The sequence below is a fragment of the Hyperolius riggenbachi genome, chromosome 7, assembly GCF_040937935.1.
Source record: "Hyperolius riggenbachi isolate aHypRig1 chromosome 7, aHypRig1.pri, whole genome shotgun sequence".
NCBI lineage: Eukaryota > Metazoa > Chordata > Amphibia > Anura > Hyperoliidae > Hyperolius > Hyperolius riggenbachi.
The window spans coordinates 37226804-37239986 of NC_090652.1; the positions used below are offsets into that span (position 1 = coordinate 37226804).

The following is a 13183-nucleotide window of genomic DNA, read 5'->3' on the forward strand; positions in this document are numbered from 1 at the left end:
CGCATTTGTTCATTTGCTGGACATCCATCTGCAGTCTTTACAGGCTCACATTTCACATTCTGTAGGATACATAAACTCAGGGGTAGAACTACAGATCACAGCCCAATGGACCAATCAATTTAAATCCAGGTTTAAAATTTGATTGGTCCATTTTCAAGCTGCACAATTTGCATATCTGATCATGCCTAGTGAGCAGCGTTTAAAGTGTACCTATAGGGGAAAAGTGCCCACTTTAGAGAACGTAATAGAGAGAAGACGCCAGATAATGCAGGTGTCTCCCCCCCCCCCCCCCCTCCGATAAAGCACTGGCACCCACTGAATGAGTGCGGCCCCACTGCATAGGTGCAAGAGTCAGTCATGGTCAGATTTCTCCGCTGTGCACAAGCAGCCCCATGCTACTGTGCAGGCATGCGCATTGTGACCACGCTCGCTTACACAAAGGAGTGCAGCCACTAGGGATGGTCAATGACATGCAAATTTTGAGTTGATGCAGTATTATGCAAATTTTGTATGCAGTATGAAAATGGACCAATCAGATTTTACCTCAGCAGAATTTGATTGGATCATATTCAACCTGCATCAATGCGCATACAACATTTGAACAACACTGCCTCAACTTCAAATGTTTTTGCTCCTCATTGACCATCCCTAGCAGCTACAAAGTTTTAGACCAGGGGTAGGGAACCTGTGGCTCAGGAGCAAGATGTGGCTCTTTTGATGGCTACATATGGCTCACAGTTAGGGGTTGATTCACTAAGCTACACTGCTCAAGCAGCGCAGCTTAGTGTGGCAACGCAAGTAACATTTTTTTAAAGTAGGCACGCTACGGCTACACTACTGACTTACTCGCGCTCCCCCAAAACTAACAGCTGCTCCAATTGTCCCACCCTGGACCCTGTCAGGTCCAGTGACTTTGTAGGATGAGATCCCCGCACTGATTGGCTCAATAGGCTGTCTGTCACTTGACAAGCAGCTTATAGGGCCAAAGTGCTGGGATCTCATCCTACAAAGTGAATCAACCCCCAAGTCAGCTAGCTAATTGTACAAGCTGTTAGTCGGTATCTCTCCTGTCTGGCTCTCGGGGAAATTGCTGATGTTACTGAAACCACAGAGAAGCTGAAGACGTGTCTGACACTTCCGCTGCCTGGCGGATAAACTGTATACACATAACCATGGCAACAGGGACGTAAGCCCTCTGCTGCGCATGCACACTGTCCCAGTTTGAAACATATTGTATGGCTCTCATGGAAATACATTTAAAAATGTGGAGTTTATGGCTCTCAGACAAAAAGGTTCCTGACCCGTTTTAGAAGGTGCTGGTGGAAAAGCCGTGGTCAGGAAAAGGGTGTGGGAAGACTTTGGAGGATCCACAGGCACACCTCTACCAAGGTAAGCTTCTAACTTTTTAATAAAGGGGATTACTGGGGCCTGGAGTGGAAACACTGAGGGTGCAGGGGGAGGACAACAAGGGTTTATTGAGGGTTCTGCAGGGAGCTGGAGAGAGCAGAGTATGGGAACATCTATTCTAAAAATTGCCGGCGATCGGCACCGATTACAGGCAGATCCAGACCCCTACTGGACTGCGGGCCTACCCACAGCTGCAGGGGCAATGGTTACGCCACTGCATCGACTTGTAGCCAACCTTTCTGCACATGGCTAGAGGCAGAGCTGGGTATCAGTATTGTGCGGCGTACTATTAGGCATAGTTACCTTTTTCTTCACTCCGGCTTCCTGCACCGGTTCCTTCTCTTTCTTTCTCTTGTGTCCCTGATTATCCTCTGTGGGTTTCTTCTTCCCCGGAGCCGGATCGTCTGTAAGCTTCCACCGCACGGCGTCCTCCCCATTATCCGGACGCTTCTTCCCCGACCCATCCAGGGAGTCCTGGAAAAGCTACACAAGTCAGTTACCCTTCCCTTCACAAGCAGAAGCCAAGAAGAATGACACTATATACAAAAACACCTGTAACCCCCCCCCCCCCCCCGTCCCTCTCCACCCCACAACCTGTACCTTCTTGTCCCCTGCCAGTTCCTCTCCACCCCACAACCTGTACCCCTGTCCTCTGCCAGTTCCCCCCCTTCACCCCACAACCTTTACCCCCGTCCTCTGCCAGTCCCTCTCCACCCACAACCTGTATCCCCCTGTCCATTGCCAGTTCCTCTCCACCCCACAGACAGATTCCACACACCCTGAACCCTTCCCCATTCTCTGCTGATCCCCCTCCACCTCACAACCTGTACACCCCTGTCCTTTGCCAGTCCTTCTGCAACCTGTATCCCCCTGTCCTCCACCTTCTGTTCCCAACACAATTCTGATAGGTCACCATACCTTGCACGTCCGGCCTTCTCTCTTGCATCGTGGACACTCCCAGCAGTTAGGAATCTCTGTGTTGATAACGGCCTCGGCCTTGCCCATCTGAAGAAACAGTGTATTTTGTATTTACAAGGGAGATGGACACATGTAAGGGGAACAACACAAATGTGAAGTTGCAGCAAACAGAGTGACTGCTACCACTGCCTCTGCCTATATTCAGGACACTTAGAGGTATGAGAATTATGCTTTTATGATGGCGAACAAAGCGTACATCCAGAGCAGCTGATTTATTACACCTTAATTTTACCAACCCAAGCCATACTATTAAAGGGAAAACACAAAAAAAAAAAAACCAAAAACATACGGTAAGTACTGTAAATAGTTCTACTTACATAGCTTATGTATTGAACCGTCCACATTTTGATTTCAGCGATTTTTTTTAATGTAAAAAAAAGTAAATTTTCCATCTTTACAGCCCCTGAAATCAATTTTGATGTCATTTCCTCCCTAAGGCCTGGTTTCCACTTGTGCGTTGTGTGTCAGATTTTTCTCTCAGAAAATTTGCATTGATTTTGCAACTAATGGTAGTGAATGGGGCTGTTTCCATTCAATGCGAATTTTCGTACACGTTCATAAGCGTGAAACAGTCTGGAATAATTTTTTCGGACATGGCGTACAATGCTTTGTATTGGCAATGCGAATATTCATGTTATTTGCCTGAAAATTTGCATTAGATCCATGGTTACAGGACTGCTGTCAGCAGTCATGACTAAGCTGTTACTAGGCAGATGTTATATTTAACTAATGCGAATTTTTGCGTACGGAAATTCGCATACAAACGCGTAAAAAGCTACATGCGAATTTTCACCAAACAGAAAAATCTTAGACGATTTTTGCAGATGAAAATGTCACGGTAGAGTGGAAACGTAGCCTTCGTTTTTTTTTTCTCCTGCCTGAAATGGTGTATTCATTCCCAGCCCTCCTCCCCAGTTAGCTCTGCAGAAACTGCACTGTCCCATCTAGCTTGCTTTGTAAACACGTGAGCACAGCATAGATCACAGCAGCTTCTGCAGAGGGGTGATGCGCATTTCCCTTCTTACCTCATGTCACACTGAACTGCCCTCAGCCAGTCAGTGAGGAGCGGGAATGTGGGAGGGGAGATAAGCTTCCTTCTCCCTGGCAATGTACCAGAAAGGAGCCAGGCTGACTGAGATAAGATTATATTACAGCAGAAACATTTATGATTATATTGGAATGCTTGTAATGCAGGGTTGACTACATAAACAGAGCAGTAGGTAATTGGAATTTGATTTTATGGCTGACAACGCCGCTTTAAAATACTGGCATGCCACTGTTCACATTACAGAGCTTCTCTACCTGTTAGTATTCAGCAGTGTGCATGATATAGGCTTTCCATATGTACCTGTCTGGTGGTCATCACATGACCTGCTTGAAGAAACATGTTACACATTTCCCAGCACAGCTAAACAACTTACATAATGGACTAGGGCAGTGGTGGCTAACCTTGGCACTCCAGCTCTGGTGGAACTACAAGTCCCATGAGGCATTGCAATATTCTGTGCAATATTCTGCGCTGCGTAATATGTTGGCGCTTTATAAATACAATAAATAATAATAATAATAATAATATTCTGACAGCTCTAAGCATAACTTGTGGAGGCAGAGGCATGATGGGATTTGTAGTTTTGTCACAGCTGGAGTGCCAAGGTTAGCCATCACTGGACTAAGGTCTTATACGGGAGTTCATCGTCAATCAACTATATGGAACCAGAAGAGCAGCGTCAGTACATGTGACAAGCAGGAAGGACTAAGAGCAGCACATGAGCAGGCAGCGTACTGCAAGGACACGATGGTGGGATAGCGATACAGACACTGGATTCTGGCTTGAGACCTTGCAGAACAAGCACCTCCTGCAGGCGCACAAGGCTCCAGGCCTGACCCATATGTTGTGACCACACCTTCCTCCATAATCTGCAGCCATTGGCTAGATGTCACTAGACTATGCCACACCCATCCTGTCACCACAATCAACCAGCTACAGACTGGCCAATAGCTTAGTGAAGCAAGAAGAGGCGGGAGCAGCGACTATGTCTTACCCCCCCCCTCCCCCAGCCTGCAGCCATTGGCTAGATGTTAGACTACGCCCCACAATCCTTTCACCACAAATCAACCAGCTAGCTAGAGACCAACAACTGGCTTAGTGAAGCAGGAAGGGGCGGGTGCAGTTTAGGAGTCCGGCCTAAGTCTGTTTTGTATGCAGGTTCCCTTTAACCACCTAATGCCATGGGCTGAAGTGTTGGACTTTTATAATTGCACTAAGTGCGCCACACATTTATAAACATCCATTTTGAAGGAAGTGGGTAAACAGAGTTCACCCCTCAAAATTGTTAGTATGATAGAGTTGTTAGGGAGATTGTCTTCTTTAAAAGACAACTGTAATGAGAGGGATATGAAGGCTGCCCTATTTCCTTTTAAGCAATACCAGTTGCCTGTCTGTCCTGCTGATCCTTTGCCTCTCATACCTTTAGCCATAGCCCCTGAACAAGCATGCAGCAGATCAGATGTTTCTGACATTGTCAGATCTGAGAAGATTAGCTGCATGCTTGTTCCTGGTGTGATTCAGGCATTACTGCAGCCAAATAGGCAGGGCTGCCAGGCAACTGGTATTTCTTAAAAAGTAGTAAATATGGCAGCCTCCTTATTCTGCTCACTACAATTGCCCTTTAAGTGACAGAGTAACGTGACTGGTCCAGCGTTCTGTCAGTGCTGCAGAAACAGTCAGCACTATATAAACATAGTCAGACCTCTTTATTTATAGAACATGGCAGGTGAGAACTGATGTTCCCCAGTCATGTTCCAGGACAGCACACAGGGATTAGGAAGAATTATTACCGAGGTGACAGGAACTGGAGATCTGCTGATTCAGGTCTGTAGAAGTGTATGTATTCCAGTAGTGCCACTACTGTGTTGGGAGGGGTAGCTGGGCCATTTGTAATCGAGGAATCTCTTAAAGGACATCTGAGGTAAAAGGACAAACGTAACTCACCTGGGCCATCTTCCAGCCCCTAGCAGTCTCTGTCCTGCCATGCTGGAGGCTGCCACTGTTCTCCTCTGCAGCTGGCTAGTGGTCCTCTATGCCTGGGCGTGTCTCTCGTGATCCCACCGTCATAGCCGGGAGAGCAATGTGCTTGCGCAATTCACAGAGACTTGAACAGCACAAGCACCCCTGGCCTTGGCAGCATGATCACAAGAGGCGTGTGGCCCGCCCAGGCACACAGGACCAATACCCAGCCAGGGGTCGCTATCTTACAGAGGGGACAGAGGCAGCCTGGAGCATGGCAGGACAGAGACTGCGAGGGGCTGGAAGAAGTCTTGGGTGAGTAAAGCGTTTATCCTTTAACGTGTACCTGAGGTGACATGAAGCTTGATGCATGAAAGTGCGCAAAATAAACTGCAGGTTATTACCGCATGCAGCTATATCAGTAACGTTCAAACATACTGCCAAACAATGTGCCCGTTGCGCAACCGCGCTACTCCACTAGCACGGCCGCTACTACGGAAACTATTGAATTAGTGGCTGCGCTAGTGGAGTATGGGGGTCACACTACGAGCGCATCGCATTTAATGAATTTTCATGCATCAAGGCCATGAGGAGATAGAGGTTTATGTACAGTGCCAACCATACAAATAACTTGGCTGCGTTCCTTTTTTTCTTTCTTTGCTTGAAAGAGTTAAACTTTCAGGTAGGCAAGTGACAGTTTCTCTCCAGTCTGGACCTAGTGCGACTATAGCTTGTACCAGAGATGGGGAGAAAAAAAACCTGGGTCCTCCAGCTTCCGATGAGGGAGCAATAAGCCTGGAGGAAGCAAGTTACTAAGATCGATACGTACCTCGTCCTCCAGCCAGGCTGTTCCAGCCCAGAGACCACAAAAGCTCAGGGGCCTGCGCAGGTGCCATTGCAGCAGCATGGACCCGCTCAGGCTTTGGCAGAAAAAGCTGATCGCGTCTGTGCTACTGCGCATGCCAATAACAAGGGTCTGTCGGATTTGTGAACAGGCCGAAGGGGAAGCCCATCTGGATTATGCAGAGGCTTTCCTCTATTGAGGGGAGCGCCCCCCCCCTTGGGACACTTTTTCCCTGCCTACAGGTATGTCTTGAAGCCTTATTTTCACCTCTGCTCCAGAAGACTACGCACACAAGTATAAAGCTACATACACACACACGATAACTGTCAGCCGAAACAGCCATTTCAGCAGACTATCATTCTGTGTGTACAGTGGTCACTGATCCCGCTCTTGCAAAGTCAAGGTTCTCGCCTGTCCAACCCTTAATGACCCCTGATGTCTGCACACAAACTAATCACCATGCTATTTTTCAATCCCTCGACTGATGGAAGCTACTCCATTGTCTGCCAATCATTGTCCCTCTGCCTTCTTCCATAGCAACAGAACACACCGCTAGCCTTAAAGGGAACCTTAAAGAGACTCCGTAACAAAAATTGCATCCTGTTTTTTATCATTCTACAAGTTCCAAAAGCTATTCTAATGTGTTCTGGCTTACTGCAACACTTTCTGCTATCACAGTCTCTGTAATAAATCAACTTATCTCTCTCTTGTCAGGCCTGAGTCTGGAAGGCTGCCAAGTTCTTCAGTGTTGTGATTCTGCTATGAACTCCCCCATCCAGGCCCCTCTCTGCACACTGCCTGTGTGATATTTAGATTAGTGCAGCTTCTCTCTGTTCTATTATCTTTTACAAGCTGGATAAATCATCCTCTGAGCTGGCTGGGCTTTCACATAATGAGGAATTACATACAGGCACAGCTGTCTGCACTCTGCAGGAAGAAATAGCCTGACACTTCAGTGGAAGATAGCTGCAGGGGGAAAGAAACACACAAATGATCTCTTGAGATTCAAAAGGATGGCTGTATACAGCCTGCTTGTGTATGGATGTATTTTCTATGTATGGACATACTGTACATCAATCTACTTCCTGTTTTGGTGGCCATTTTGTTTGTTTATAAACAAACTTTTTAAAACGGTTTTTAACCACTTTTAATGCGGCGAGGAGCGGCGAAATTGTGACAGAGGGTAATAGGAGATGTCCCCTAACGCACTGGTATGTTTACTTTTGTGCAATTTTAACAATACAGATTCTCTTTAACTGTAAAAAAAATGAGTTTTACTTACCTGGGTCATCTACCAGCCCCCCTGCAGCCATCCTGTGCCCTCGCAGTCACTCATGGCTCCTCTGGCCCCCCGCTGCCAGCTAGTTTCGTTTTTGCCGACGGGTGTAATGCGTAAAATTTTACTGTACTTGTTGATGTCTGCAATAGCTTTCTGCACCAGCAGGGATGCGTAAAAACTTACGCATGGCGGCCGGCAAAAACGAAACTAGCTGGCAGCGGGGAACCAGAGGAGCCATGAGACTGCGAGGGCACAGGATGGCTGCAGGGGGCTGGTAGATGCCCCAGGTAAGTAAAACTCATTTATTTTACAGTTAAGGTTCTCTTTAAGGCTAGGAATGTGTCTATACAGCAACGTTCCCCGAATTGTTGCTTGGGCAATTTTTTCCCGATCCCCGATGGGCGACAGTTATCGCATGTGTGTACGTAGCGTAGGTTCCAAAACCAGTAAAAGATAAATGGGGACTGCGAATTCCAAGGAGTGGGGCTTTTGTAAGTTGGGGGACCCTTTGTTAGTTGGAAACCTCAGTAGTATTCCTGTTCATGCTACAAGAGCATCCGCAGGACTTCGGTACATCAAAGCCAGCCGGGCAACTGTATCCTTGTTCCGCTTCCTTGTTTATTGCATTATAACATCATGATGTCAAACATATAGCATGCATAAATACATTCTTGATGCGTCAAACCTGTTGCGGGTGTCTGCGCTGAGGTGTATCAGGGTGTGGGTGACCAGGGTGGGGGGACTGCACAACGCCGTTTCGCGCCTGACTGGCGCTTGTTCACGTGCTCGTTTGCCTGTGTTCAAAGAAGCGCCGTGCTGCTTCCTGTATATGTCTTTGGAAGCCGCACCCTGGGCGCCTACAATTGGTTAGTGGAGCTGGTGTCACTAGGGGTCGGGGGTGAGAGGGGCGGGGCCGCGCCGACCAGCGGCAAAAAGTGATGATGCGCTGCGTCAGCATGAAAAGCGTAGGCAGCGTTCTGGTTGCTGTGGCAACAAATACATGTGTTCAAAGCAGCTTACGTGCAGTGCAAGTAAAATAACATGTGCATTATTAACAACATTGTTAACATTTTCCATTCAGTGTAAACATATTAAAGTGCTCTGTGCTTAATCAACATGAGTGCATTAAGGGGAACTTCTACCAACATTGTGATGCAAAAATGTAAGCATACTTATGACATAAAACAGAAATCATTTTGTTATGATCATGTTCACTTGTTACCCACTAAATTACAATTACCTCTTTATTTCTAAATGTAATAAAACCTCTATAAAAAAAACTCCAAACCCCTATTTTTTTTTTAAAAAAGACTGGGATGGTACTGCCTATTCTGCGGGAGATCTTGGGGGTATATCATCCTCCACACTTTTCTGGGCGTTCACATCCATTGCTTAGAATCCTCGGCAGGCACACATTAGTTTTACCTGCTTGGATTTAGGATCTTACTTAACAGGAGGAGGGGTACATAAAAGTTCCATGGGATAAAAGAAAATATTCCCATGGGGTACACACTTGCATCCTGCATTGTGTAACTAGTGCGGCTACAGGGTCAACCTCCCCTACAGTCCCATACAGTTCCAAAAGAAGCACCAGTGTACGAAAGTCAAGTGTACCAGATCCTCATTGTGTGTCAAAACTGCAATCTGGGTATCCCATATAAATATTATAGATGGAACGTGTGCTAAAGTTGTAGGGGCCAAAGTGGGGATCCACCCCCCTACCCCGATCAATTCTATAGCGTACTGAAAAGGGTCCATTTATTAATGTATCCAAAGTGCTTATTGCACAAGTTTATTCACTTATGGGTCCTGTGTACTAGGACTTGCAAGCTATTAACCCAGATTCGTTATGGCACCATCGAGGATGTCAGTTGGAAAAAAGACAAGAGGAGAAAAAGGGAGAAGAGGTCGCGCATTCAGGGGAGCGGGGGCCAGTGGCATACCCAAACCAAAGTTTTAGGGTCCCAAGGTGTCAGGGATAGAAGCAAGCCAGTGGAAGCGGGAGGAGGAAATTGTGCCCGCTAAGACCCAGACACCAGGGTCCCTCACCAGAAAAAACAAGAAAAGGAGAAATGTACCTGCCTGGCCCGCAGCATAAATGCATATCGCGGACTCAGGAGGGCATGAGCCAATGGCTAGACAAACTACAGTTTCCAGTCCCGGGAAAATCGGGGTTCAGAACATGCCATTGAAGGCAAAAAAGGGTATGTGCTGTCTAGGACCCGAGCAAGAGGGTATGTGCTATCTAGAACCCGAACATAAGGAGTCCAGAACCAGTTGAGGAAGAGAGAGGGAGGGGCTTGTCTAATTCATGCCTTGTCACTTAACATTTATCTCATAGTATTGCGGTGCCAGGCCCATCGAGAACAAGGGAAGCTTAGGGATCAAGGAAGCAAGCCAGTTCCAGCCTATCATTGAGACCTATTGGTCCCATTGCTTCTGTGCGCAGGATTACCCGCGATTCTCGTCGAGTTAACTCGCGATCACGATCGCCACCTCTTCTGGAGGGGCTGACATGCAGGAGACCTGCAAAACTCATGCATTTGGCATTGCCTCTATGCGCTTCCCTTATGTGCTCGATGAGTCGAGGGCACCCCTTCCCAGATTTAATGGACTTAAAATGCTCATTTATTCTCTCTTTAAGGGGCCTGGTGGTTTTGCCTACGTAGTAAAAACCACATGGGCAAAAAACCACATAGGATACATTTTGTTTGACAGGTAATAAAGGCCCGTACTTCCCACTGTACCCCTCCTAGACGGTAGTTCACACCCTCTCGCATATAGGGGCAATATCTACACTTCCCACACTTATGATTGCCTTTGGGGCGATTAAGGCTCAGCCAGTTTGATACTGGACATGAACGAAACTCGCTCCGGGTCAAAATGTCACCCAGCGTGGGGGCTCTTCTGTAAGCTATTCTAGGGGGGTCTGGGAACACTCTCTGGAGGGTGGGGTCTCTTGCAACCAATGACCAGTTCTTTTTGACTATCTGGGTTAATTTTTTGGCCATGGGGGTGTAATCAAACGTCAGAGTGAAGGGACCTCTCTTTGTGCTTTTAGGGGTCCTGGAGAGGAGGGAGGATCTGTCCTTGCCTCTAGCTCTATCCCTAGCTTTCGCAAGGAGTTCTCTGTCGTAGTTTCGTGCCTCTAAACGTGCAGTCAGCTCCTGCGACTGCTTCTCGAACGAGTCCAGGTTGGTGTTGTTTCGTCTTAGACGCAAGTACTGGCCGTATGGCAGGGATGTCTTGACATGTTCCGGATGAAAGCTACTTCTGTGCAACAAGGAGTTAACAGCCGTAGCCTTCCTGTACCCCTCACACACCAATTTATTTCCATCTGGCTTTATCCTTAAATAAATTTGTATCCTATGTGGTTTTTTGCCCATGTGGTTTTTACTACGTAGGCAAAACCACCAGGCCCCTTAAAGAGAGAATAAATGAGCATTTTAAGTCCATCAAATCTGGGAAGGGGTGCCCTCGACTCATCGAGCACATAAGGGAAGCGCATAGAGGCAATGCCAAATGCATGAGTTTTGCAGGTCTCCTGCATGTCAGCCCCTCCAGAAGAGGTGGCGATCGTGATCGCGAGTTAACTCGACGAGAATCGCGGGTAATCCTGCGCACAGAAGCAATGGGACCAATAGGTCTCAATGATAGGCTGGAACTGGCTTGCTTCCTTGATCCCTAAGCTTCCCTTGTTCTCGATGGGCCTGGCACCGCAATACTATGAGATAAATGTTAAGTGACAAGGCATGAATTAGACAAGCCCCTCCCTCTCTCTTCCTCAACTGGTTCTGGACTCCTTATGTTCGGGTTCTAGATAGCACATACCCTCTTGTTCGGGTCCTAGACAGCACATACCCTCTTTTGCCTTCAATGGCATGTTCTGAACCCCGATTTTCCCGGGACTGGAAACTGTAGTTTGTCTAGCTATTGGCTCATGCCCTCCTGAGTCCGCGATACGCATTTATGCTGCGGGCCAGGCAGGTACATTTCTCCTTTTCTTGTTTTTTCTGGTGAGGGACCCTGGTGTCTGGGTCTTAGCGGGCACAATTTCCTCCTCCCGCTTCCACTGGCTTGCATCTATCCCTGACACCTTGGGACCCTAAAACTTTGGTTTGGGCATGCCACTGGCCCCCGCTCCCCTGAATGCGCGACCTCTTCCTTTTTCTCCTCTTGTCTTTTTTCCAACTGACATCCTCGATGGTGCCATAACGAATCTGGGTTAATAGCTTGCAAGTCCTAGTACACAGGACCCATAAGTGAATAAACTTGTGCAATAAGCACTTTGGATACATTAATAAATGGACCCTTTTCAGTACGCTATAGAATTGATCGGGGTAGGGGGGTGGATCCCCACTTTGGCCCCTACAACTTTAGCACACGTTCCATCTATAATATTTATATGGGATACCCAGATTGCAGTTTTGACACACAACGAGGATCTGGTACACTTGACTTTCGTACACTGGTGCTTCTTTTGGAACTGTATGGGACTGTAGGGGAGGTTGACCCTGTAGCCGCACTAGTTACACAATGCAGGATGCAAGTGTGTACCCCATGGGAATATTTTCTTTTATCCCATGGAACTTTTATGTACCCCTCCTCCTGTTAAGTAAGATCTTAAATCCAAGCAGGTAAAACTAATGTGTGCCTGCCGAGGATTCTAAGCAATGGATGTGAACGCCCAGAAAAGTGTGGAGGATGATATACCCCCAAGATCTCCCGCAGAATAGGCAGTACCATCCCAGTCTTTTTTAAAAAAAAAATAGGGGTTTGGAGTTTTTTTTATAGAGGTTTTATTACATTTAGAAATAAAGAGGTAATTGTAATTTAGTGGGTAACAAGTGAACATGATCATAACAAAATGATTTCTGTTTTATGTCATAAGTATGCTTACATTTTTGCATCACAATGTTGGTAGAAGTTCCCCTTAATGCACTCATGTTGATTAAGCACAGAGCTCTTTAATATGTTTACACTGAATGGAAAATGTTAACAATGTTGTTAATAATGCACATGTTATTTTACTTGCACTGCACGTAAGCTGCTTTGAACACATGTATTTGTTGCCACAGCAACCAGAACGCTGCCTACGCTTTTCATGCTGACGCAGCGCATCATCACTTTTTGCCGCTGGTCGGCGCGGCCCCGCCCCTCTCACCCCCGACCCCTAGTGACACCAGCTCCACTAACCAATTGTAGGCGCCCAGGGTGCGGCTTCCAAAGACATATACAGGAAGCCGCACGGCGCTTCTTTGAACACAGGCAAACGAGCACGTGAACAAGCGCCAGTCAGGCGCGAAACGGCGTTGTGCAGTCCCCCCACCCTGGTCACCCACACCCTGATACACCTCAGCGCAGACACCCGCAACAGGTTTGACGCATCAAGAATGTATTTATGCATGCTATATGTTTGACATCATGATGTTATAATGCAATAAACAAGGAAGCGGAACAAGGATACAGTTGCCCGGCTGGCTTTGATGTACCATATGTATTGAGACTTTTTTCCAAGTTACTATACCGGTTGCACGTTCCTTTGCTTTTATGTACATGGTGCCATATAGAGCGCAGAGGTGAAGATTTAAGGGATTCATGCAGGCTGTCTTTCTGCCCTCCCTCAAGAAAAAGTACTGAGTGCCGAGTGGTGTATGTTTGCTACAGT

General features: G+C 47.0%; 1 protein-coding gene across 1 annotated transcript in view; it reads right to left on the bottom strand.

The window, feature by feature from the left end:
• FBXL19 (F-box and leucine rich repeat protein 19) overlaps positions 1-13183 on the bottom strand; it is a 75343-nt gene that overhangs the window by 21499 nt on the left and 40661 nt on the right. Inside the window, 2 exon segments of the mRNA XM_068243921.1 lie at positions 1711-1881; positions 2326-2412. Of these exon segments, the coding sequence (XP_068100022.1) occupies positions 1711-1881; positions 2326-2412 (258 nt within the window).